At 34.0% G+C, this 24,753-nt stretch overlaps 14 protein-coding genes across 14 annotated transcripts; 7 read left to right on the forward strand and 7 right to left on the reverse strand.

Annotated features, from left to right (window-relative positions):
• Positions 1–170: 170 nt before the first annotated feature.
• On the forward strand, positions 171–491 carry EIN_096880 (hypothetical protein; the record flags this gene model as incomplete). The annotated part of the gene is made up of 1 exon (XM_004254144.1): positions 171–491. One exon carries the CDS (start codon positions 171–173, stop codon positions 489–491), a length of 321 nt encoding a protein of 106 aa, XP_004254192.1.
• A 426-nt stretch (positions 492–917) lies between these two features.
• EIN_096890 (serine/threonine protein phosphatase 4 catalytic subunit, putative) lies at positions 918–2,141 on the forward strand (the record flags this gene model as incomplete). The annotated part of the gene is made up of 4 exons (XM_004254145.1): positions 918–1,076; positions 1,143–1,505; positions 1,646–1,993; positions 2,076–2,141. The coding sequence occupies 4 exons, from the start codon at positions 918–920 to the stop codon at positions 2,139–2,141; spliced, it is 936 nt and encodes a 311-aa protein (XP_004254193.1).
• Positions 2,142–2,390: 249 nt separating this feature from the next.
• On the forward strand, positions 2,391–2,858 carry EIN_096900 (hypothetical protein; the record flags this gene model as incomplete). Its single annotated transcript, XM_004254146.1, has 2 exons — positions 2,391–2,770; positions 2,813–2,858. 2 exons carry the CDS (start codon positions 2,391–2,393, stop codon positions 2,856–2,858), a joined length of 426 nt encoding a protein of 141 aa, XP_004254194.1.
• Positions 2,859–2,873: 15 nt separating this feature from the next.
• EIN_096910 (hypothetical protein) lies at positions 2,874–4,596 on the reverse strand (the record flags this gene model as incomplete). The annotated part of the gene is made up of 2 exons (XM_004254147.1): positions 2,874–4,352; positions 4,441–4,596. The coding sequence occupies 2 exons, from the start codon at positions 4,594–4,596 to the stop codon at positions 2,874–2,876; spliced, it is 1,635 nt and encodes a 544-aa protein (XP_004254195.1).
• A 1,437-nt stretch (positions 4,597–6,033) lies between these two features.
• Positions 6,034–7,171, reverse strand: EIN_096920 (leucine-rich repeat-containing protein, putative; the record flags this gene model as incomplete). Its single annotated transcript, XM_004254148.1, has 2 exons — positions 6,034–6,733; positions 6,819–7,171. The coding sequence occupies 2 exons, from the start codon at positions 7,169–7,171 to the stop codon at positions 6,034–6,036; spliced, it is 1,053 nt and encodes a 350-aa protein (XP_004254196.1).
• Positions 7,172–8,293: 1,122 nt separating this feature from the next.
• On the forward strand, positions 8,294–10,624 carry EIN_096930 (hypothetical protein; the record flags this gene model as incomplete). Its single annotated transcript, XM_004254149.1, has 1 exon — positions 8,294–10,624. One exon carries the CDS (start codon positions 8,294–8,296, stop codon positions 10,622–10,624), a length of 2,331 nt encoding a protein of 776 aa, XP_004254197.1.
• A 142-nt stretch (positions 10,625–10,766) lies between these two features.
• EIN_096940 (hypothetical protein) lies at positions 10,767–11,564 on the reverse strand (the record flags this gene model as incomplete). Its single annotated transcript, XM_004254150.1, has 1 exon — positions 10,767–11,564. The coding sequence occupies one exon, from the start codon at positions 11,562–11,564 to the stop codon at positions 10,767–10,769; it is 798 nt and encodes a 265-aa protein (XP_004254198.1).
• Positions 11,565–12,358: 794 nt separating this feature from the next.
• Positions 12,359–13,186, forward strand: EIN_096950 (hypothetical protein; the record flags this gene model as incomplete). The annotated part of the gene is made up of 1 exon (XM_004254151.1): positions 12,359–13,186. One exon carries the CDS (start codon positions 12,359–12,361, stop codon positions 13,184–13,186), a length of 828 nt encoding a protein of 275 aa, XP_004254199.1.
• Positions 13,187–13,338: 152 nt separating this feature from the next.
• EIN_096960 (hypothetical protein) lies at positions 13,339–13,779 on the forward strand (the record flags this gene model as incomplete). Its single annotated transcript, XM_004254152.1, has 1 exon — positions 13,339–13,779. One exon carries the CDS (start codon positions 13,339–13,341, stop codon positions 13,777–13,779), a length of 441 nt encoding a protein of 146 aa, XP_004254200.1.
• Positions 13,780–13,880: 101 nt separating this feature from the next.
• On the reverse strand, positions 13,881–16,217 carry EIN_096970 (hypothetical protein; the record flags this gene model as incomplete). Its single annotated transcript, XM_004254153.1, has 1 exon — positions 13,881–16,217. One exon carries the CDS (start codon positions 16,215–16,217, stop codon positions 13,881–13,883), a length of 2,337 nt encoding a protein of 778 aa, XP_004254201.1.
• A 340-nt stretch (positions 16,218–16,557) lies between these two features.
• Positions 16,558–18,444, reverse strand: EIN_096980 (hypothetical protein; the record flags this gene model as incomplete). The annotated part of the gene is made up of 1 exon (XM_004254154.1): positions 16,558–18,444. One exon carries the CDS (start codon positions 18,442–18,444, stop codon positions 16,558–16,560), a length of 1,887 nt encoding a protein of 628 aa, XP_004254202.1.
• Positions 18,445–20,215: 1,771 nt separating this feature from the next.
• Positions 20,216–22,019, forward strand: EIN_096990 (hypothetical protein; the record flags this gene model as incomplete). Its single annotated transcript, XM_004254155.1, has 3 exons — positions 20,216–20,296; positions 20,363–21,488; positions 21,676–22,019. The coding sequence occupies 3 exons, from the start codon at positions 20,216–20,218 to the stop codon at positions 22,017–22,019; spliced, it is 1,551 nt and encodes a 516-aa protein (XP_004254203.1).
• A 508-nt stretch (positions 22,020–22,527) lies between these two features.
• On the reverse strand, positions 22,528–23,652 carry EIN_097000 (hypothetical protein; the record flags this gene model as incomplete). Its single annotated transcript, XM_004254156.1, has 1 exon — positions 22,528–23,652. The coding sequence occupies one exon, from the start codon at positions 23,650–23,652 to the stop codon at positions 22,528–22,530; it is 1,125 nt and encodes a 374-aa protein (XP_004254204.1).
• A 79-nt stretch (positions 23,653–23,731) lies between these two features.
• EIN_097010 (hypothetical protein) lies at positions 23,732–24,433 on the reverse strand (the record flags this gene model as incomplete). Its single annotated transcript, XM_004254157.1, has 1 exon — positions 23,732–24,433. One exon carries the CDS (start codon positions 24,431–24,433, stop codon positions 23,732–23,734), a length of 702 nt encoding a protein of 233 aa, XP_004254205.1.
• Positions 24,434–24,753: the final 320 nt, after the last annotated feature.

Genomic DNA, 24,753 nt, shown 5'->3' on the forward strand with positions numbered 1-24,753 from the left:
ATTTTGAATAACAGAATCTGTCATTTATTCATTATATATTTATAAATAGCTATGATATAGTTAAACTCTAGTTAAAATAATAACATATGTCTTATTAAAAACAAATTCTAATAACTTATTATAATAAGTTAATTTAAAAAACTAAGGAAAGAACAAATTAAAATCAATTGATGAGCAAAATACGTGAAGCCCATGAAAGCTACACGACATTGAACGTCTTGAAACGAATAGAAGAAGAGAACCAACACACCGGAGAGAATTTTGAGATCATCAAAGAGTCAACTGAACGGATCAAAGCGTCGATAACTACGCAAGAGGATATTTCGAGCTCACTTGCCGAGTCGAAAAGTCAATTGTTTTGGATGAAAGTCACCGCAAACCAAGAGGAGATCATTTTCAAAGGTGGGCTCCTTTTTTATATTTTAGTAATCATCTATATAATACTCACAAGAACAGTCATCGCGTGGTTCTTTGCAGCCGAACAAAAGTAATTAATAGGAGTTGTATTTTGTGACGAATGAATGCGTAAGAGACTGTTGGCTTTGGTTTCGTTCTACTCATACTCTACTATAATTAAATAATACATTATAGTATTGGTTTATTAATAGATTCAATAGAATAACAATGGTTATTTACTAATAAATAAATAGTAAAATTATATAATTTATTTTTAATTATAAATATAATTTACTTTTTAAAAATCATTTCAAAAATAAAAATGAAAGTTTTAATTTTGGACAAAAAAAATTTGAATTTCTGGGTTTTATTTCTAATTTCTTGAAAATGAGAATTAACACTTCAATAAACTATAATGAATTTATTTCGTCAACGATAAATTTACTAAACACATTTTTGAAAAACGGAGGTATTATTTTGGAAGAAAATTATAAAAAAACTAAAAAAATTCAACAAAACGAATGAGTTCTGTGGACGAGTGTTTGGAGATGTTGTGGCAAGGCGAATATTTAAAAGAAAATGTTTTTCGTGATGTGATTTATCCAAAAGCCAAAGAAATTCTATCTCAAACCGAAAATGTGTTGTCAATAGCCCTTCCAATCACCATTGCTGGCGATTTAGTTTGTAATTAGTTTAATTATTAGTATTATAACTATAAAATACTGGTTAACTGATTTTACCCCAAGCATGGCCAATTTCCCGACGTTTTAGAGCTTTTCAGGGTCGGAGGGCGTACGCCTGAAACGAACTACATATTTATGGGTGATTTTGTAGATCGTGGAGTCAATGGGATCGAAGTCTTTCAGTTGTTGTTGACTTTGAAGGTGAAATATCCCAAACGCATCAACTTACTTCGAGGCAATCACGAGACTCGTCAAATTTCCCAGACGTATGGCTTCTATGATGAGTGTATGAAAAAGTATGGCAATTCCGAGATGTGGAAAATGTGTTGTGAACTTTTTGATTTCTTGGCATTGTCAGCAGTCATAGACAATCACATTCTATGTGTCCACGGCGGGTTATCTCCAGACATTAAGACCATCGACGACGTTTGTACTCTAGTACATTAATACTATAATTTTACCATACATTAAACTAGTAAATTGATACTATAATTTTATTATATTTTCATAGAGTACATTTATAATTAAACAATTAACGTCGACTAGTACATCGAGATAACGGACAGATAAGGAAACTGGAACGAGTTCGTGAGGTCCCACATGATGGAGCGATGAGTGACTTGTTATGGTCTGACCCCGACAATGATACAGAGAAGTGGCAACCCTCCGTCCGAGGTGCCGGGTACTTATTTGGGAAAGAAGCGGTCGATGAGTTTGTCCGCGTGAATGACCTGCAGTTTGTTGCAAGAGCTCATCAAATAGTGATGGAAGGGTTTGAATGGAAATTTGATGAAAAAGTGTGTACGGTGTGGTCTGCGCCGAACTATTGTTATAGATGTGGGAATAGAGCGTCAGTGATGGAGTTGGATGATATAGGAAATCGCAGTTTCTTGTTATTTGATGCGGCGCCAGAGGTTTGTTTTATAGTATTAATTAATAATTAATTAATAATAAATATTGGTCATTTTGTAAAGGCATAAAGTATTAATAAAATAGAATGAAAGAACTAAAGAGTCGCATCAGGAGTCATACAAAACGTTTTTAACGATGGACCATTACTGAGAAATATTTGCAAATCATGGTGGTGTTAATTAAGATATGGTTTTATAGTACTATTGTTTAGAATTTGTTTTCCGTACAATTTGTCATTAAATCAATCACACAAGAATGGGAGCGGAGATCAGAAATTTCATTCTTTTATGAAACTATATTAAAATGCTATTAAAATTAATAAGTAATAGTTCCACAGTGATAGAAAGAAAGTGAGAACAAAGAGACAATAAAAGGCATCTTCAACACTTAAAAAATCAAATGAATAGTTTCCTTCTATTGTTAGTAGTTAGTGCGTTCAGTCAGACATATGAGTGTTATAATTTAACATATGGATTCTATTGTTATGATAAAAGTATTTTTATGCATTGTAGAGGTGAAAATGCAAAGGCAGTTTGGTTGAAGTGCAGAGGAGGAACTGTTTGTAAATGTGGGAGAACTACTTATAACCCATGTGTGTTTGATTACAATGACGTGGACGATTGTGAAGGGAAGCCTGGGAGCTACTTGAATGAAAAATCGTTAACTCCGCCTGAAATAATCGAGGAAGAGTCTTCAAATACTAATAAGCCAACAACTCAGTCCACTGAGAAGAAACCAAGTGCTGCTTTCTCGTATTTGTTGTATCTCAGCGTTTTATTGTTCGCTTTAATTTAAACTTTTAATTGTTAATTATTTTAGAGAAGAACTATTAATAGATACCAATACGTCAAAGTGAATGATAATTAATTAGAAGGTAAAGTCTCATAGTAATAACATAAACAATAGAACTCCTGAGATAGAAAAATAATTCACTTCATCTCTCTGGTTGTAATTTTTCTCAGCTTGACATCTGCCACTTGTCGTACAAACGTAACCAGAGCCACAAACTCCACAACTTGGATAACAACCATCTTGCCAAATATTGGTCCCATCTTTAATTGAAACATTTGTTATTGTACATTCAGTTTGATAACAATTGACTGTTTTGTAATCACAATTGTATTGATTAGTTAACTCGCTTGTTCTTGTGAAAGTGGCTTTTTTTAAAGTCATTGTGGTATTAATTGGGATGAGTGTATTTACAATTACCATATTTGCATAGACACGAGATCCTTTATTGATTGCCACTCGCATGTACACAGTCTCTCCATCTTCTCCATAATAGTATTTGGTTTCAAGATCTCCAAAAACTTCTCTCTCAGCAAGGGTATAGTTTTTGGAATATTTGTTTCGAGCATACCTTGTTGCTTGTAACTTAAATCTACTAACGTCTTTTATTTTGAGTTCAAGGTACAACTCTTTGAAGTCGTCACCTAAAAGAATTTCACTTGAATAATAAAATGCCAATGAAGCCAAACCCCTAGTTGGGTCGACAATAGTAACTATTGGTATTATTACAATTGTATTATTCACTATATCAACAGGTTTACCATCTCCGTTCAATTGTAGTTGCCATATATCCCATAGCAATAAAGTGGATTTCGTACGTGGAACACCTTCTGTGAACACTTCTTCATCAATAATAAAACGACATGACTTATTCTTTCTTGATTCAAATGAAACATCAAAGTCGATGGTTTCTTCGTTAGTGATATTAACAAGTGGGGTCGTTATTTTATCGTTATTAATTGATATTAAACTTAAAGTGACCATCTCTTCTATGGCAGGCAAAATGAATGTGGCGTCCTTTTCCATTGGTATTTCTCTTTCCATTACATTGGACTTTATTTTTATTCTCTCTACTATCTTGTTGGAGTTTCCTATTTGAATTACAACACCACTTGAATTCATTCGCACAACGTAAATTGAAGGAGGTCTACCAAGAGCAATTTCAGTTGGTGCGATGGTCACTTGAGATAAGTAGTTAATTGATCCTTGTAGTCCAGAACTGAGTCTGTTGTATAAATATGTATCTATTCCAATAATACTATTTTTGATATCATCTGTCTTTTCTTCAAACTCTAAGTTCATCCATCCTCTTACCATACAATAGTATTGAATTTGTGAAGGGCCCACAACTAATAAATATTCCCCACATTTTGCTGTGGAATAATTCAAACGATCAAGGTAGAAATTGGTTCTTGAAGTGTAGCACCCTATGTTAAGATTTAGTCCTTTAATCTTCTTATCTGCATCTTTAAGGTTATCATAACATTCCCATTTTTCTTTTACAACAACAGAAGATGAAGTGTAATCAACTGCTATAAAGTCGTTGACACAAATTGATTTGGTGTCATTATTCTGTGATAAAACAGAAATACAACAGAGTAAGATACAATAGAATGGCATAATAATTCAATTTAAACAGATAAAAAGTCTATTAAATAACACCCAAAGCAAAAATATTGTTTATTATTAGAGTCTTATTATTTCCTAACTGTAGACCAAATACAAGAAAAATATTTTTGAAAAACCACATTTCCTGTTTTATACGTACAAATGTTGTTTTAATGTTTCGACGTGTATCAAGGTTTTGACAAACCATTTTAATACTTTTTGAATTACAATGAACAAATTTCCTTATTCATTATTAAAAAAGGTCCAAAATTTACTTTTCATATTTAGTTTTTACAATGGTATAAAAATTATTAATTATTAGTCGAAACCTTAGTATTACATTTGTTATAATTATTTATAATTATAGGCAAATTATACCACCTAATTTGTCTTACTGGTTTTGGATTTGGAGTGTTGATACTTTTTATATAATCAATATTGAACTGTCTTTGAAACCAATTGATATTATTACTTTACTATTCAAAGTTAGTAATACCTTGTTTGGTTACAATAAAAATAAAAATACTAATGTTTTGAATTTAGTAAATATTTTGACTTATTTGGTATCATTTTCATATATTCCAATTATAGACAATGTTTACGGTTCGAGTATTTACGAGGCGCCAGAAACTTATTGGGTGCCAGAATTATTTTAAGAACTGAAATGAGTTTGGCACTCATTTTCATATCAATTATCATCAAGAAAAAAAAACAAATAATAAATAAATAAACAAAACCTTATTTTTTACATCAATCAATCCTCTAATTTCTTGGCACCCATTAAATACTCTATCTGTATTATTTCCATGTTAAGTCTCAATTAATATTTTTTAATTAATACACTGCTTAAAATAGTATAAGAGTGTATTGATAAAAATTGAATTGAGTTGCAACCTAAACAGCCTCAAGCTAATTAACTATATACACAGTTAGTTTACTGAACTATAGTTGGCTCACAAACTAAATTTTAGCTAACCGTATTTGAATTTGAATTAAAGATCACCACAAAATGGTCGTGCGGCATAAAAAATGAACACCAATGATTCAAGTATTAAACTTAAAATAATAAAAAAACGGAAATAAAAAAACATAAATTTCAATAAACAATAGAGATAATTAATTATAAACCCGAAATTATAAAGGAAAAAACCGCAACACCAAGTCTACAACCATTTTATGCTGAACGACAATTTTATACTTGGCTTTAAATAAATTACAATTATAACATTTGTTATTAAGAACTATATTATAATTAATTAACTATATTACATTATTATATATTTTAGTTGATTAATATTATTTTATAATATTGTACTATTTTTAAAATAAGATTTAAATCATAATTTTTTAATATTTTTATTATATTTTGATTAACTAAAAAATAGTTAGTGTGCCAACTAGAGTTAAATATAGATAAACAATGTATATAATAACTATATATATGGTTAATTAATCATTAATTAAATAATTAATTGAGAGGTTGTTTACTTCTCAAATTAAAAAGAGATTTCCATTCTTCTTTCTGTTTAATAACTATTTCAATAGAAATTAAAATTACATAGTAAAGTTAACTTCTTCTTAACTCCTCAGATTGCCACGTCACAAGATTTAAAAATCTTTTCATGAAAAATCAATTCAACCCACTTCACATGACCTCGACTTGTGCTTTACTCTTCTCCTCTTGGTTTTCATCTTTCTTCTCCTCAACGGGGGGCTCCTCTTTCTTTTCCGTCTCTGTATTCCCCTCTTCCACCTTTTTATCATTTGCCTTCACCAACTCGCCTTGTTCTACAATGAGACTCTCCTTCTTCGCCTGTTCAATGTCTCGTTGTTTCTGCAATTCTTTCAGCTCCTCCTTTCTCTTCAACGCGTCCGCCTCGATTTTTTTCATCGTTTCAAAATAGATCTCCGCCTTCCCCTTTTCCATGTTGAGCGACCTCGCAAAGATTTCAATTTGCTTCAAACAGTCTTTGATATACAAAGTCTCAAATTCTTTCGTTCCCAAATCTTTCAAAAACGGCCCAACCATCTTCTTTTCGTAGCTCTTCAATATCTGCGGTTCGAGTTTCTCGTTCATGACAAGACTCAAAGTCCGAAGTGTAGAACACCGGGACAATGTGTATGGAACAGTCCTCAATCGGTTATTTGAAAAGTCCAACGTATCAATGGACTTCAATGCGCTCATCCCGGGTGGGAGGACATACAATTTGTTGTGTGTGCACGTTAATGTTTTTAGATTCACCAACTTCTCAATTTCATTTGAGATATACTCAAGGTTGTTAAAGTTCAATCGGAGTTCGACTAATTGGCTGCAATACACCATACCAGTCGGGAGTGAAGTCAGTCTGTCGGTTATTATAATATAATAATAAATATAATAATAAATATAATATAATTATATTATTATATAATTATATAATTATAACAAACTGATTGTGAGTAAAGTTTAATGCTCTCAAATTGGAGAATATAAAGAAGTTACTTGGTAGCTTAGAGATTTGATTGAAAGAAAGATAAATGTTTTTCAACTTCATTAAGTTGGTGAAACACAAAGGAACTTCCTTTAATTTGTTGTTGTTCATATTCAAATCCTCCAACTCATATAACGATCCGAACTCTTGTGGGACTTCTTGAATTTCGTTGAACGACAAATTTAATATTTTGCATTTTTGAATTAAATTAACGCATGGAGGGACCTTTTTAATTCCTTTCTTCGAAAGGTTGACCTCCGTCGCACCCTTTTCGCCTTGTTTTTGAATGGTCTTTTCAAGCCCAGCTCCCATCTAATGGTTTTGGGATATCTAGTTGGTTCTTTTTATTTCTCAATTCTTTGAAGAGATTTTTAAACAAAGTCAAAATCAATAAGAAAATCAAAACGAATTACAAAATGGTTAATTATAATTAATTATACCAATTTCTTTTAGTTAATTGGATAATTTGGTTGGATCCTTGTCTATAAGCAATAATTTGACTTTTTTGAAGTGATTTGTTGATTTTCAAGTCTTCCATTTTTTGGTTGTTTTTATAGTTTGTTAACTATAAAATATTACATTTCAAAATTGAAAAAAAAATTGCATATCAAATAATAGAAAGTTTATATTAGAAAAAAACTATTTAAAAAATATTAAAATCCATAATTCTTTTTTATGTGAAACCACGAAATTAATTCCTCAAAAGGGATTCAATTTTTTAAATTGAAAATACAATGTCGAGTGAACTAATAATGCTTGGAATTACTAAAAACACGTTTAATGGAAGCTGTTGTTGATCATATAAACAAACAAATAGGATTGTTAGTCACGGGGAGTTATGTACTCACAACCGAGGATTTTGTAAAAAGGGTTAAAAAGAATTTGTTTAGTTTCACATTCACTTATGTTGTTGTGTATTACTATTTTCTCCTCTTTACAACGTTTGTTACTTGTAACTTGATATTCTCTATTATAAATATAAATATTTATATAATTAATCCACTCATATGAAAGATTGATATACCCACAAATGTATCCGTCTGTTATTACAACATTCCTGACTTCTATAATTGGTGGTGTTATGGTTGTGTACAAGTTCTACTTTTCTGTTGCTGACACAAAGTTTTATTTCTCGTATATGTACTTCCCCTGCTGTGTGTTACTTCCCGCCTTTGTGTCAATGAACAACCAATGTACATTAAAGTTTGTCGTCTCGTCATTAATCTCACTCTCCGCAATAGTTGTGCACGCGTGTTTGTACAAAAAGAAGTCCACGTACTCGTTCTCGTCGCATCAGTCAAAGATAACACCATTATAAACACACCATATTTCAAATTGATTTTTCTTCATTTTCCTTTGGTGGATTTTTTGTTTTTTGCACAACGACTAATGTTATTCGTTGAATCGTCGAAAAGGAACTCGATTATTAGTTTGATGGATGTGAATGACATCGACCACATTTTGGATCTGTTGCAGAATTCTTTTAAGTGGATTCCAATAACCAACGACTTAAACCCATCGCCGTACTCAACGCAGAGCGATTACAAGTGCGACAACCAATACACCGTCCGCTGCAATTCGTTAGTCCCCTACTCCACAGACTCACTCTTTGATTTCATATCAAATCCAATGAACTTCGAGTTGTTTGACCCCTTCATACAAAAAGTGACTCGCAACGACGACTTCTATGTATTCACCGAAACATTTCCAACTATTTTTGAGATTCCTTCGGCCTTTCATCTTGTCAACATGCGGACAGACGTGTTCAACGTTTCGATTCACGACTTTCGAGTCCAGCCAGGGTTCCTACAAAGGACTTTTTATGCGACAAAGCACCACGGCGATTCGGCAGAATTCATTATAGTTGCGGAGTTGGGCGGTCTGTCCCTTGCGGATCCAAATGTCGTGTTTTTAACAAATAGTCGCATCAAAAAAATTGTTGACGACTTGGTGTGTTATCTGATTAACGCGCCCAACCACGACTATTTCCGCACGAACGAGAAGAAGATGTATAAAATGATGATGCAACCCGACAAGAAGTTTAATATTGTGTTTCACGAAAATCAAAGTTTCCGCATCTCCGTGAACTGCGACTTAACCGAAATGTTAGTTCAAGGGGAGGTTCACCACGAGCGCGTTGCTTCAGAAATCATCAATTTTATTACAAGTGACGACGTGTGGAACATTTGTTTTCAATTTTCGAGTGTGTTGCGCGAGTCACAGCAGTTCAAAGTGTCACACAAAGAAACAGTCACGTTAGGCGAAAAAGCTTGTGTAGATCTTACCTCTGGTATTAAAATAGGTGATGGCTTTGGTGTGATTTGTTTCACCAGTGCAGTCGACAAAGATTGCTTTTATAGCCACAACAACGTTATTAGCGTTTTTGGTGGAGCCTTCATCTTTTTGGGGACTCCACAAAAGACGATGAAGTATGGAATCTCCTTCTCATTCCCTTTCTTGCAATCAAAGCCACTTTCTTTTAGAAAGAAAGCACTGTTCAACTTTGGGGCTGTGCAATTGGCGATGCATGCATTTGCGTCGCTGAACTTCCAAGTCGGGAGGCAACCTCTTTCATTTCTTGGTACTAACGAGGCATCAACTAAGATGCTTCAATGCGTGTATGAGTGCCGAGACATGAAAGAGCGAGAAGTAATGGCTCCGGTGATTGCGCATTCGCCAATTCTGTTTCTGACGAACGACCTCCTCCTCAAGATCTTCTGCTTTTTAAGTTCGGACGAAATCGCTCAAATGCCGTTCATATGCCGTAAGTTTCATTCCGCCTTGGTCTCTCAAAACGGAAATCTCATCTATAAAAACCTGTTCGAGAAGAATCTTGATATCACGAGATTTGATAAGAGAATGAATGTGCAAAACGACAGAGAAATGAACGAGTACAAAAAAATATTTTTGGAACACCAGAAAGTCAAGAACAGATACGGCAAACTTGAGGGAGTCGTCGAGGACTTACATACTGAAATATTTTCTGTGTGTGTTACTGATAATTTTATAGCAGCAAATTGTGGGAAACGACTGTTGGGGATCGACGCAGATGGTGTCAAGAAATTCACAAATTATGGGCATGTCAAATCAATCAGAACTCATTGTGATCATAAAAAAGTCAACGTTTTGTTTAAAACCGGAACGATTTACCAATTCTCGAGTTTTCAAGATGGAACGAAGATTGGAAAGATTGAGATTGACGAGGTGCAGAACGCAAAGATGAACTGTGAAGGAACCGGGGTACTTAAGTGGGGAACTCAGACAGAAAAAATCAGTTTGTCCAATGAAGTCAAGTGGAAGTATACATGTGGTGGCTTAATCACATGCTTCGACGAGTATTTTGAAGGAAAGTACCTTGGTAATTCCGACGGAGAAATCTTAGTGTTTGATGAACGAAGTAAAGAGATGCGAAAGAAGTATATTGGGCACTTTGGTGGTGTCAATGGTATCGAATGTTGTGAGAATAAAATTGTGAGTTGGGGTGAAGATGGGTTTTTCAGAATGTGGGATGTCAGAAACTGGAAAGAGCTTGATCGGAAAGTCCACATGGGTGACTTAATAGGTGTGAAACTTTACAATAGGAAGATATTCAGTTTTGCAAATGATAAGACCGTTGTTGTGACATACATGACGAACAATTCTTTGCGGAACCCAAGACTTCTTGCTAACACCGAAAAGAAGATATCGGATATAGGCGTTGATGATAGTAAAGTAGTAGTTGGAATGAAATGTGGGAAGTTACTCATATTAGATTATCAGAAATGATTGTTGTATTGATGTACAAAGTTCCACACCTTCACGATTCAACACTGTTGAGTGTTAAACCATTGGAAAACCCAATGATTTAACAAAAGATTCAAACAAACAAATAAACGCTAAATTGATATAAGACAGAAAGTTGCAGACTTTAATGTCGGAGTTCGGATGAAATGTTGTCAATAATCTCTTGTTGCTTTTTCGCAACTTCCTTGAGCTTCTTGCAGATGTCTTCGAGTTGTGCGATCTTCGCAATGAGGGACGTGTTAGAATCGAATCGAGGCGATTCCATATATAACTGACTTTGACACACCCTCTTAGTTTTTTTTGTGGAAAACTTTGTGTTATCGCATTGAATGCCCGCGCGAGTGGGTGATTGATTTATCGGTGTTGTCACTGGTGAATTAACAATTGACACTGGGAGTGATTGAGGAGAAGAGTGTTGTTGATGTGTTGGCGCAACCCAAGTTTGGTGTTGTGAATGTTCAGTATGTGTTGGACACGACTGTGAGTCGAGTTCTGATTTTGGTTCTTCTTTGAGTGGAATAAGTTTTAAAGGAGTTGTAATTGGGGAAGTAGTAGGCGACCTTTCCTCTAATTTCAAAGGGGGGACGTCGTCTTTTTTAGGTGAGAGAAGTGTTTTAGGACGTAACGAAGAATTTTTTGGAGTTGAGTCTTTCATTTCTGCGACGATATTGGAGAGTTGGGCGTTGACTTTCTTTTGTTCTTTTGAAGACTTTTTGCTGGTCTTTTTATCTGAAGTTTCTTTTTTTGGTTTTGAAGCTTTTGGAGGCTTTTCAGTTTTTTCGATTTTAGAAGACTTCTCTATTTTTGTCGAAGAAGATTGGCTGTTAAGTAATCCCATTTGTTTCTGTTTCAAGACTATTTCATCCACCATCATCTGTTGTGTTGTCTCCGGTGATGAGACTATTTGCTTTTTAGTCGACATGCAACTGGCTGTTTCGAGTTTTCCTTTTTTCTTTTTGTGGGATTCTATAAGAACGGTTTCCTGATGCTTAAGACGAGATTTTGAGGCTTTTTTTGCCGTTTTTCTTTAAAAAATAAGACTGTTATTCTTTCAAATTGACTCACTATCCTTTAACACCTAAGCATAACTTTACCCTTACTTGGTATTAATTCGACTTCTTCTAAAACATTTTGACGATGTTATCCAAGTCTGTTATTGAGATGATGGCTTTTTAAATCTGTTTGTTATCACTAAGTTTATTATTGTAGTTATTTGGTTAATTTATTATAGATTCAATATAGTTTATTTTTTGTATTCGAACAAAGTTTGTGTTAATTATGGATTCTGACCAATAAAAGAAAGACTAAACTAATAAGTCAACTAATCAAATTTATTAATTATATAAATTGTTTTACTATTCTATTCAAACCGATTTGTTCCAAAAATATATAATAACACAAATATAATATTTTTATAATAAATTTTAGTAAATTTTTGGTGAATAACTAAAAAAAGACTGTTAATATTATAGTTACAATTTAATAGTATATTATTGCTTACAAAGACAAAATAGAACAACATTTTGAACTATTTTGGGCTTGACTAAATAAATTAGTAGAGTGAACAAAATGTGATAAATAACAAAAAAAAGATCTTAATTATACAAATGTTATTTAAAATGGTATTTAATTTGTTATATAAAATGGTATTAAAAAAGTGATGGAGAAAGAGAAACGAAACTCGAATACCTCACTATTTAACGTTCCAAAACGAAGATGAGCACCAGCGAAACCCCTAGAGAGTCGATATCAGTGGAGGACGAGATCCAAGCAGCCAAATCTAAAATAATATCCATGATATCGATATACAACAAAACGATAGAAGAAAAAAAGAAATATGAAGAACGGACGGCAATGGCGTACAGTCAATTAGAATTAGTAAAAAAAGAATTAGAATTGTGTATAGAGAAAGAGGAATCCCTTCAACGTGAGTTAGAATCCGAGAAAAAGGAGCATCAAAAAGCTATTGATGAACTTGAATCACATCAAAATGAAGTTCATTTTATAACAGGGAAGTGTGTCGTTCAAATAAAAGATGGGAACATTCAAGATATAGAAGTGACAACAGATGATCATGTTGAGACAACACCCCCATCAAAAAAAGAGATGAACACCTCATCAAATCTAGTAGAAAATAGTACCTCTCAAAATCTCGAGATAAAAACCGAAACGACAGCGGTCTCTTCAACTCCTAAACTCATTCATAGAAATATTAAACGACCAATCCCAATAAAAAAGACTGTATTTGCTCTTGAGTCCGACGAACCAAGTCCCCTTCCTCTTCCATCCAATCCAGTGATATCAAATGATGAGAACCTTTCCACTCCAGATAACACCCCTTTACATCTTTTTAATCAAACAACTTCTCAAGACAACCCTCTAACAAAGAAATTACCAAATTCAGTATTTGCTCTTCAAGAACAGCCTCCCAAGAACACAAATATAACTTACAAAGAGACGCTTGCGACTATTCTTAAAATCGTGATGGTGACTACCATTGTTTGTCTAGTGTGGTTGTGCTATGTAATAATTATGGCCGATTGAGTCTTTTGTTCTCCCATTCCTTCTCGTATACTAATACTATAATTATACTAAATTTTATCATTCATTCTAATTAAAATGGTATAGTAGTTTTATTCTAGAAAGAACTATCATATGTGCCGTGAACTGAAAAAAGTACTTGGTATCGATAACTGATGGGATGCTGCTTCTCTGCACAACACAAAGACGAACAACAACCGCTTCTGACGACAGTCGAGCAGGAACAAAAGCTTCCCGAGGCGAATCCGCCGCGCCAAAAAATATCGAGATCTATCCCTCCCCCGTCACAGGCGACGACACTCATCATATCTAACACGTCAAAAACATTTCTCCCAATCTCGATGGAAAGGCAGAATAACGAGATCGACACAACACAACTTGTCAAGGAGGTCAGAAGAAAAACTCGCTGTCTACAAACGAAGGACATCTTCGCCTTCCCAGCTCTCGCAAACAACACAACAGCTACGCCAGAGGCCGACTTGATCTTCCTCAAAAATGTATTGCGTGCAAATGTGGCGGCGACGTCAGAAGCGTTTGCTAAGATCTTGCCCGAAAAGGCAAAGAACTTAGTTGTCAAGTTTAGTGAACTACAGTAAATACGGCGAGTCATAAATAGAGCAAAATTAATGTCGGTGTTTGGTGTTGTTTTATTCAAGAATGCCCACGAAACAAACCCAACACAAATTCAATAATAAAGTCATGGTAATATAGTAAATCGACTTGTAGGGACCTCCCCCGACCCATTCTCAAACAAATAGTCTTTGACGTCCGTCTTAATTCGCGACAAGTTGAAATCGTCCAACTTAAATTTGTTCAAAGCCCGCATCGCATACTCATAAGGCAATGTTGGATAGACTTGCTCTTTCATTTTGACGATATCGAGTGTAAGTGGCATTGTGATTAATCGACACAACTCAGTCAAAGGGTCGAACCCTATCATATACTTTTTCAAACAAATGTACTTGTTGTTGATACACACCCGATTGACCATACAACTCACTAAGTAACTCATCTGGAAACCTTTCATCCCTTGGATCTTGTCTCGACTGATCAATTCTTCGATGATGTAATAACAGATGAAATGAATGATTTGTGTCGTCAGGCGTTCAGCAACATTATCACTCAATTTGTTCGCTTTCTCATAAAATTGATTGACCATCTCAACTATCCCATTCGCTACACCTTCTTCATACGTCGACTTCTGCGAATCAAAACTCGGACTGTCGACTAAATAGTCTAATAACCCCTCCATTTTAAACGAACAGATCTTCACCGCTTTTATATAGATGCGCTCATAGATCAGATCTATTTGCTCCTCTCGCCCCCCTTTCCTCGTCGTCTTCTGTAATTTCCCACCAACCTCTTTAATCGCCATAATCGCCCAAACACAGTCGTCGATCGTTTCTAAGACCATCGGAATAATGTCTAGCTCCGCATGGCTCTTCCCATCCGCCCACCACTTCTTTAATAATATCACAAACGAATCTAAGTCGTCTAAATGGCCTTTTGTTGAAAATGAATCGATCACCTCCCGGATGTCAATACCAGTGTCTTTAAATTGAACTGATTCAGTCACTTTTTGTGAAAGAACAACATCCTCAAGTGATTGTGTTGGCTTAAAGATATTCGTCTCTTTAACAGGCGACGAGAGTTTATCGCCGTCATTGGTTTTCGTGTAGCCCACAAGGACATCAGCCTTTTTAACAGCGCGTGGGGTGCCATCTCTCGAAACCGACTTTTTAGAAGACTTCGACGACGTTTTGGATGATTTGTCGCTCTCCTTTGTTTGTTGTGTCGTTGGTTGTGGAATATTTTTCTTTGTCACCGAAGTATCTAATGTGACGGTTGTTGTTTTAGTCTTTGTGTTAGTCTTAGAAGTTTCAAATGAGTTTGCGTTTCCTTTTGAAGGACGATGGGGTTGTTTTTGAACTGGCACGTCTTCTTCCGAGTCATCGCCAAATGGATTTGCAAGAGGTTTTGTCTCCTTTGTTTGCACTTGTGTTGGTTTTGTGTCTTCGTCGTCCGAGTCGACTCCAAATGGGTTGCCACTTTTCTTTTGTGAATGCGTAACTTGAACATTCGAAACCACTTTAGTTTGTGATTTTGATGTTTGGGTACTCTTTAGTGCCTCTTCATCGTCGTCGGAGTCTCCAAATGGATTATCCGACTTTTTCTTTGTTTCCTTTTCTTCTTCAGAACTGTCACCAAATGGATTTCCAACTGTTTGTGTTGTTATGGCATTACCTTTTGAAGCCCTTTGTTGTTGTTTTTTATCCTCTTCGTCATCAGAGTCGCCGAATGGGTTCTCTTTCTTTGCTCCACTTTTGTTAGTGACTTGTTCTTCTTCTTCATCGTCAGTATCTCCAAATGGATTATCAGACTTTCTACTCTGCGAAGTCGCAACCTTAGTAGTAACATTAACTCTTGGACTCTTTTGTCGATCATCGTCTTCGTCGTCACCAAAAGGATTAGGAGACTTCCCTTCTGTTTTTGATTTAACTGAAGATTTCGATTTGGTGTCATCGTCTTGTGTTTCCGCTTCTGTTTCATCGAACTGATCCTTTGCTTTAGTGTAGACCTCTGTTTTGTCGTTGTCAGAAACTTCAAGGCCTCCTAAGCTTTGAACGGAGACTTGACACGGGAACTTCTCTCCTTTCTTCGTCTTCAAATCAAAGGAGACGGTTCTCTTCGCGACGCACGCCACGTACGTCGCTAAATCGATATAGCCAATCCCAACTATTTCTTCCTTCTTCTTCTTCCCACCGTCGGTGAGATGGACTAATGTGAACTTCATTAACTTTTCATCATACCCTTTACTATTGTGAAAGAGTGTGCACGTCGCCATGATGACATTGAATGTGTTGCCTTGAATCGATCCTCCGTTACATTTCAATCCCTTTAATACTCCTTTGTTGATGTCTTTATCGCCTCGTTTCCACTTGAGCAAGTAATCTCCGGACCCGCTCGGGACGTCTTGTATCTCAACAAGGTGGAGATAGTACTGCCTCTTCTCCGCAGTCTTCTTCATTGCCATTAAAGTTTTTTTCTTCGCTTTTTGTTTTGACTTTGTTCTACCATTCAATACTTATCTTTCTTTCAATTTATTACTAATCAATTGCAAATAGCATTCCGCAAGTGTTAAAATAATCTAATCTAATCATTCACTATAACTATACTTTTTAATTTCTTAACTATTAACTATTAATTTAACTTGTCAATCAATTTGTAATTCGTGTTTTAAGTGTTTCATTACAATAATCATTACTATTTGTTTCTAATTGTTTTAATTATAATTAATTCTATTAAGTACCCAAAACAAAATGAGTAATAACATTTTAAATAACAGAAATACAAATAACATTTTAAATAACATTTTAACAGATGACACAACTTCCCGTCTTTTTCTTGTCTTTTTTTTCCTTCTTCAACTTTTTCCCCTTTTTCGTTGGGTTTTGTGTCTTTGGGGATTTAGTTTTTGACCTTTTTTCTTTTTCCTGACTTTCTTGAACCTTTTTGAGAGATTCTTTGATATCCAATTTGAGAACACTTTTGCTTCGATTTAAATCGGTTGATTTGATCGCCTCTTTGCTTTTCTTCAGTTCTTTACTCTTTTTCAATTCTTTGCTCTTTGAAAGGATTTTTTGTTCTGAAGAGCTGACGAATTTCTGAATACCACTGAGTGGGTTGAAGATGTCATTTTTAGCAAAGGATGATGACTCTCTTGCCCCGGCCACGATCAAGGAGTCATTTTGGTCGAAGAGGATTGAGTTACTTTTGACCTCAAGATATGGGATCTTCTCGTTCTTTTTAAATCCGAAGAGGAGCATTCTCTCAAATGCTTTTGAGAACTCTTCGAAGTCCAAATTGCCATCTCCGTTCTTGTCGAGTTGATTAAAGAACTTTCTGATGTCTCTCGTCATCATTAACCCCCTCTTTTTCCCCGTCAAGATGAACTTTTTGAATGCTCCAAATTGAATTCCTGTTCTAGTGATATCAAGGGCATGAAACAGTGTGTTATAAAGAGCCAAATTTACAGAGTAAGAAGGACTATATACCCCAGCCCAAGTAAATTCAACAAGACATGCCTCAAAGTATTTCAAGTGGAATCCACAGTACACAAACTCCTCAGTGGACATCATCCCCTCCTTCCCAAAAGTGCAGTGACACATGATGTCCACCAACTTTGTGTGGCTCATATCACATCGTTCCAGTGCTGCTTGTGCGTTTTCAGTCGACATGAAGCCCTCACTATTTTTCAAGATGCAATCGCACAGGATTCTGAGATTCTCATACAACTTATCATCAATAGTGGCGCTCTGTGTGATAGAAAACGTCTGAGAGAGGACGTCGGCAAAGATGTCGTACGTGATGTCACATTTTAAAGAATTTAAAGTTTTCAATGTCGCTGCGACCTTATAAGCACCAATAGCCGTTGCGTAGTGTTGGTACGTTGTCATAATATTCTTCTCAAGAGTCTCCGAGTTCTTCGACTCTGCATTTTTACTACACAATTTGGTGAAGTAAAATTGCGCGATGATTTCAAAACTGCACTCCATCGTGTCTTTCAGTGACAAACAGAAATTGTCGAGTTCTTGTGCTATTTGAAGGAACTCGATCTTTGAGAGTTGAGTGTTTAACGATGTACAGTTGAGTACAAAGAACCATTCCTCTTGTGGGAAGTTGTACAGAAACGTTTTGATATCAAAAGAGGTGATTGGTTTATCGAAATCTGCAGACTTAACGGAAGTGTCGACCAACACTTCGATTCGCGAAACAGAGGATGACGTCGCAGGTGTTTTCTCTCGCTCTTTTTGAGTGTTTTCTGGCACTTTTTCTTCCTCGAGGGTAGTAGGAGTCTCAATAAATTTGCCATTTTCCATTGTTAAAGGGACTAAGACAGTTTCTTTAATAGTGTTAGATGGTATTTGATGTGGAGAAATGGATTTTCTGAGTTGATTTGGGATCAAAAGAGCAGGACTGGATTGTTGAAATTCTATTGGGAATGTTGCTTTGTTAATTGAAGAATCCATTTTTTGACTCAGATCTTCTATTGTCACGATTTCTATTTCTTTCTTCCCTTCACTTTCTTCACGCCGCTTCTGCTCAAGTTCAGACTGCGTTGTCTCTATGAGGTCTTCAAATAAATCAACGTACGAGCGGTCCGTTGTAAAAGCTCGAAATGACATTGAAAAGTCTTTAAGAGATAAAATTATTCTTTTTTGAACAACAAAAAGAAAACTTGAAGTCGTATGGAAATGCATTTCCTCGTCTTTTTGTCTTCAAAAAAGTTGGACAAACTCGCGTGTTTTTTTTGACTCTTTTTTCTAACTCTTTTTTTGTTGTTATAGTGAATAATTGAGAAACCGTTCTATTTCACTAAAAATATGCGTATTTTTTCGGGATTATGACAAGACTATTCTTCTGATTCGAAATATAATAAGATCTATTTATAGAGGTCGACTCCTATTTTTAGCTCTTGTTTTGATCTTGGAATCTTCCACAGACACTAAATTATGAAAAAAAATCAACAAATAAATTAAAAATGTTTTTTTTTATTTTTACTTCTCAAAAAATATTTTTGAATTTATTAGTGAAGCTTTTTTCGTGTTTTTTATCGGTTTTTCTTGTGTGCTCTGCATTTTTGGTTTTATTGTGATTTATTTCATACAAGTCATCTGCGAGCAATTTATGATTAAATGTACTATACTTATAGTAAAACAAAAGAGGGCATCTTGATTTACTCTTGACATATTGTTGAAATTTTAGGTCGTGTAAACTTATATAACGGGAAATAAAACAAAAACAAATTAGATTTTTAATTCGTGTTATTAGAAGCTTCATTGTAATATAATTAATTCCCGATTTATAACATACTATTGGGCCGTTATTTATATTCTAGGTTTTTATGCGAGAATATTAAAAAAAAACACAAATAAAAAATAAAATAGTTGATTTATACTTTATTATTAGTTTTATTATAGTTTTTATATAGTAAAATAGTCTTTATAAACATAATTATGTAATTAATTTACTTGTTATACAATAATAATAAAACAATAATTTATATCTAGTTTGGTTTTCATTGTGAGAATGACAACTTATTTTTCTTAAAAAACGTCAGATCATGTGAAAATGGTATTGCTCAAAACAGCTTGATTCCATAATACAAATAAAAACTTTACATAAAAAAATCAAAGAAATATAGGATATTTTGAACGTATTAATCGGGATTTGTATAATTCTTTCATGTAAATATTTTTTTTTAATTTAAATCTGACAAAAATAAAAATTCATTTAAACTTCATTTTGAATATGTGACAAATTATGATTTTCATGTTAATTGTTTAATAATAAAACAATTATAACTCGTATTATTGAATATAATAGAAATAGAATTATAAAAATAATTAATGAAGCAAACAATTCTAATTATAGTTTATCATACTATTATTTTAAATTAATTATAACAATTTAGTTAATAAGAAAATACATTTTTATTATGTAATTCTATTAAAATAATAAATTCATATTTCTTTTTTAATAGTTTTAATTATATACCATTTTTGAACTTGACTTTCGCTTTATATAATTATAATATAATATAAGTAATATTTGCTATTATTATTTATATCAGTTTTAATTTTTTAATAATTTTTAATTAAAATCACAAATGAACTAATATAACTATTCATTTAATTATTGTCTAATATTTATTTAAATGTTATTTGTTTTATATCAAAAAAATATTTTTTTTTCAAAATTCCATTTTTTTCAAGTTTACAATTTCTTTATTGAGAGCTAAAAATAAAAACTCGAATCCGTCACTCTGTAACGGATTCTCTTTTTTTTTCAAAAATTACTTTCTGATTTAGTTTTATATAGTTTGTGTATTCTATTATTTTATTATATTAATTTAGTAATTCAATTTACATTACATTTTGATTAAAATGTGAAATATCGAAATAAACAGTTTAATTTTGTGTAGAATAGATCAAAACAAAAAACTCGTTTTGTAGTCATCTGACTTTTTTGATGTTCTTTTTCACATTAATTGTTTTATCATTGAGCTCTTCTGTTGATGTCGAATCGCTTCAGATTGACAGTCCTTGTTTAGTTTGTTATAATTTTCAATTAATAATTTTAATACTTCAACTTCACGACAACCGCACTCACAGACAGACGGAGCTTCGAGCGGAGAGTCTTAAATTTATCGGGCAGAAAGGACCAGCTGGTTCGAAGTCAGTAATTTATAAAGAGTGTTATGCGGGGATTCCCGACAAGAACAAAGTAGTGACGAGTCTATCCACGAACACACGCTGTTATTTTGCACATAACAGTTTTTATCAGTCCTTTGGTGGTATTAATTTTGCGCGGTGTGGGATATGTCTTGAGTTAATAGGACCTTCTAAGCGAACGGTATGTACCTCAGTAGGGAGTGTAATAATGCAACCAACTTCTGTAGCTGAGATGCAAGCGTATGCTCGTACTATATTTATGGATGAGGAATTATTCACATTTATAGCAGGAATACCTTCAGGTATGAATACGGGGTATGCTATTCCTATAGCAACACGAATCACTAATTGCCCTTACCAAAACCTCCCTTTTGCTGTTGCGACAAAAATTATCGATGACACTCTTACACACACTTCTATCGCATCTATTGCGGTGTTTAACACTAATGTCGTTGTAAAGAAGATTCTCTATAACACTACAGAAGTCATTCAAAATAACGTCACACTCAAATTCGACGTCATGTACAATAAAAGTAATTACGTCAACTTCATTAAGGCGTACGACATGTTCGGAGTCTCAATCAAAATCCCTTTCAATTTCATCGAAAATAAAACACAGCCGGCTATGACCCCTTTCTCGGGAAAACACTTGAAAAGCTCAAAATGCTATTTGAGGCTCCACGATAATATTTTGAACACTTCAACTAGTGGAGACCCTTTGATGGCATGGATAACGACTTATAAAGTTTCGTTGGATTCTTTAGACGTCAAAGTATTAACACTCGAAAATAATAACTTCACATTTGATTCAGAAACTACTTTAATAGTTTCATTTCCTTTCCCAATAGTTCTTTCTAACTATTACTCCTCCCTCTTATCAGTCTTCTCAGTCTCGGAAAAAGTGATCAATCTCAAAATTGAAAGGTTTGCAAAGTACCCAAATGCTGATGAGGAAAAACGAGTGTCTTGTGTCAACGAAGATCTCAAAATCGCAAACTCAACAACTGAGAATGGCACGAATCATTACTCGGGATATGTTTCAATGAAAAGGGCAAAGTGTTTATCTCCAAGTTTGTTGTTTTGGAATTAAAATATAATAAATATAATTAATAAATATAATAATATAATAATATAATAATATAATAATATAATAATATAATAATATAATAATATAATAATATAATAATATAATAATATAATAATATAATAATATAATAATATAATAATATAATAATATAATAATATATTGACTTCAAGTTAATATCATCAAATTCACTCTCAACACCGGAAAACTCAATTCCCATCTTATAGTACATCAACTTGAATTCCGCCCATTCTCAGAAACCAATTTCACTCAATGCACTTTAGCGGCTTTCGTTTGTTTACCAGAGGATCAGTGCGATCCAACGAACTCTGAAATAGATGCAGACGATGGAGAAGTCAAAACATATCAAGAAGGATGTGTCCCTTATTGTGGGGTTTGTCATCTTGGAGAAACATGTAACAAAAACGCACGTTGTGTCAAGTCAATTATTGTAAAGCCAAATTCCACCACCACTCTATCGATCATCTTGTCCTTCTGCATTTTCTTCTTCTTCTAATTTATTTTTACTATAATGGGTAGTTTTATATATTTTTAATAAATGTTACTAATGTCATATTACTCAATGTTAACCCATCACTCAGTGACGGGAAATATTTGATTAAGAATTTTTTTTTCTGACCATTTGTCTGTCTGTTCATTCACAATTTTGGATTTTTGTTTGTTAATATTAAATTAAACATATCCTATTATTATACTACTACTTATGAACTTCTCTTCTTTGTGAAAGTAAATAAAACGATAGTTAAAAATTTTATTAACTATCGTTTCCTTAAATAATCGTATTTTAGTAAAATCAACCATATTTATAGTACATTTTTAATAGTATAAAACTATTACAAATAACAACAATGAGAAAAAACGTCAACGAATACAAAAGCAAAAAAAGTTGGTTTTACATCTATTGAATTATTATATTACTATTTATTATTATAATAAATATTATATTTATAGAATTATTCTATAATTATTATTATATTATAGAACAACATACATTTTTAATAAAATTATTCGACTTCCATTAGAGAGGTGTTGTTTAAGGTTGTTTGGGTAGATTGTGTGTTTGATTGTTGTCGTTGTTGGAAGAAAGCGGTTTGAGGACAGAATTTCTGTTGTTGAAGGAGTTCTTGCCCATTTAGTAGTTGTTGTTGGTGTGGGAGTTGTCCATTTTGTTGTTCCAAATACGCCCAAAAGAGGAGTTGCCCTTGTTCTGGTGTGACTCCTGTTGGTTTTTTGTGTTCGTCGATTTGGACGCTTTCCTCAAATTTCTGCTGCATGAATTCCCCCAAGTTGTATTTGACCTTTTTGCACATTTCGAGTGTTTCCGCGTCATTGTACTTTCCATTGATTTTGACAAAGTGGTACGTTCCAAGCATCGACTTAGTCATTTCTACATTGTGTCCTACTGGTTTCCCGATCATATAAATCAGTTCGGGGTCTTCCTTTTTCAATTGGCTGCTGATTTCATTGATGTTGTTTAACATATCGATTGTTGCTGGGACAGCTGCGGGCATCAACCCATTTGTTACATGTAAGTGTTCTGCGATGATTTTAATTTGTGTGTGAGGGACTTGAATCGGTACATTACTGCCGACTTCCCTCTCTGTAGTCATATATGAGTAGTTCCTCAATAGAAACGTTCTATAAAACGACGTGTCTCTTCCAAAGAGTTCAAATTGCCCACTGAATAAGATGTTCATCAACCGACCATCCCCGTCACCCACTGTCATGTAGTCAAATGTCATTTTTTCAAAGGAGTGCTTTGTTGTGAGACTCTTATAGAACCGTTCAATGCGATGTCCAATCATTATACGTTTACTGTACTCGTTCATGTCTTCCAAGGGGTTCTTCAAATTTCTCACTGCGTTCTGCATTTCCTCGTCAAGGGTAACTCCATGATTTGATACGGAGAGTGTGCAAGTGTCCAAGTAATATCCCATTATTGATTGTTTAGTGTCTTGTTTCGCAAAGAACTCGGTGAAGTATCTTTTGATTTCGTTATAGTTCTGAATAGAAAGGATGCTTCCCGGTTGAATAGTTAAGAAGTGTGGGGTATACATGACGGGGAATTTGTTTTGGTATTCGAACGGACGGCCGTTCAAGAATCTGAGATACGGGAAGTCCATTCTCATGTCGCTATATATTCAGCACAATTTCTCTGATGTGGTCGACAGCATTTTAAAGTCAATCACAAGACCATTTAACAGTGTTTTAAGAAGAATCAAACGCTATAAACCCGTTTTGTGTGATAATAGGGTTTCCGTTGAGATCGATTTCAATCAGTTGAAGTCCTTTGATATACCCCAGTTGGTCTAAAGTTTGAATATTGTTCTCCCGTAAGTCGAGTAATTGAAGAGAAGGGAAGAAGAGTGTTAAGTTTCGGAGGGGTTCCAATGAGTTGAGTTGATTTGAATGGCAGTCGACGCCGAGGGTCATAGGGATTTGTTCCCCCAACATTTTCAAAGTATTCGCAAAGGTGATTTTATCAAAGCCGTTCTTCCATCCACACTCCTTCAATTTCTGTGCCAAATTGTTGATACAAAGTAATTGCGTCGATGTGTTATACCACCGTCGAATTAATTCAAGGACTACCGGTTTCAATTCATTCGTTTTCGTTCGCAGGGGTTGTGGAGTTAAACTAATGAAACTATTCCGATACTCAGACTTCCCATCCGCTGCCAAAATGCGTTCAATCAATTCCTCTCCGTATGGTTCAATATACCACACCTCCGTCGGAAGTTTGAAGATCGGAAACTTACGGTAAAAGTCCTCTTCAAACCTTTGATTCAACCACATCGCAAGTTCAATTTGGGTACCGATAAATCCTGTGATGATTACTTTGATTTTGAACGCCTTCGGATCTTTGAGTCGTCTAGCTCTCTGTTTGAGTTCTTCCATCCATTGCAAGTCCATTTTGACTTTCTCTGTTTTTCGTCCTTTATATACTCAATTAGACTTTTGATTTTTTTTCAAAGATCTTTCTGGTATGAAACCAATCTATTTAACGAGCTTTTTTATTTTTTAAATCATTAAATTAACACAGTCGTTTGTTATTATTTAATTTAAAATTTTAATTATTTATTACTATTTTTTGATATTCAATAGAATTGAAAAAACTCGTTAATTTTATTAAATTATAATAAAAACAACTCATTAATTGTTAGCAAGTAGCTTGAAATGGTTTACCAATTAATTAAATTTAATTAAATAAATTATATTAATTAAATATAATA

This window comes from Entamoeba invadens (genome assembly GCF_000330505.1).
Source record: "Entamoeba invadens IP1 unplaced genomic scaffold scaff_1105074725199, whole genome shotgun sequence".
Classification (NCBI taxonomy): domain Eukaryota; phylum Evosea; order Mastigamoebida; family Endamoebidae; genus Entamoeba; species Entamoeba invadens.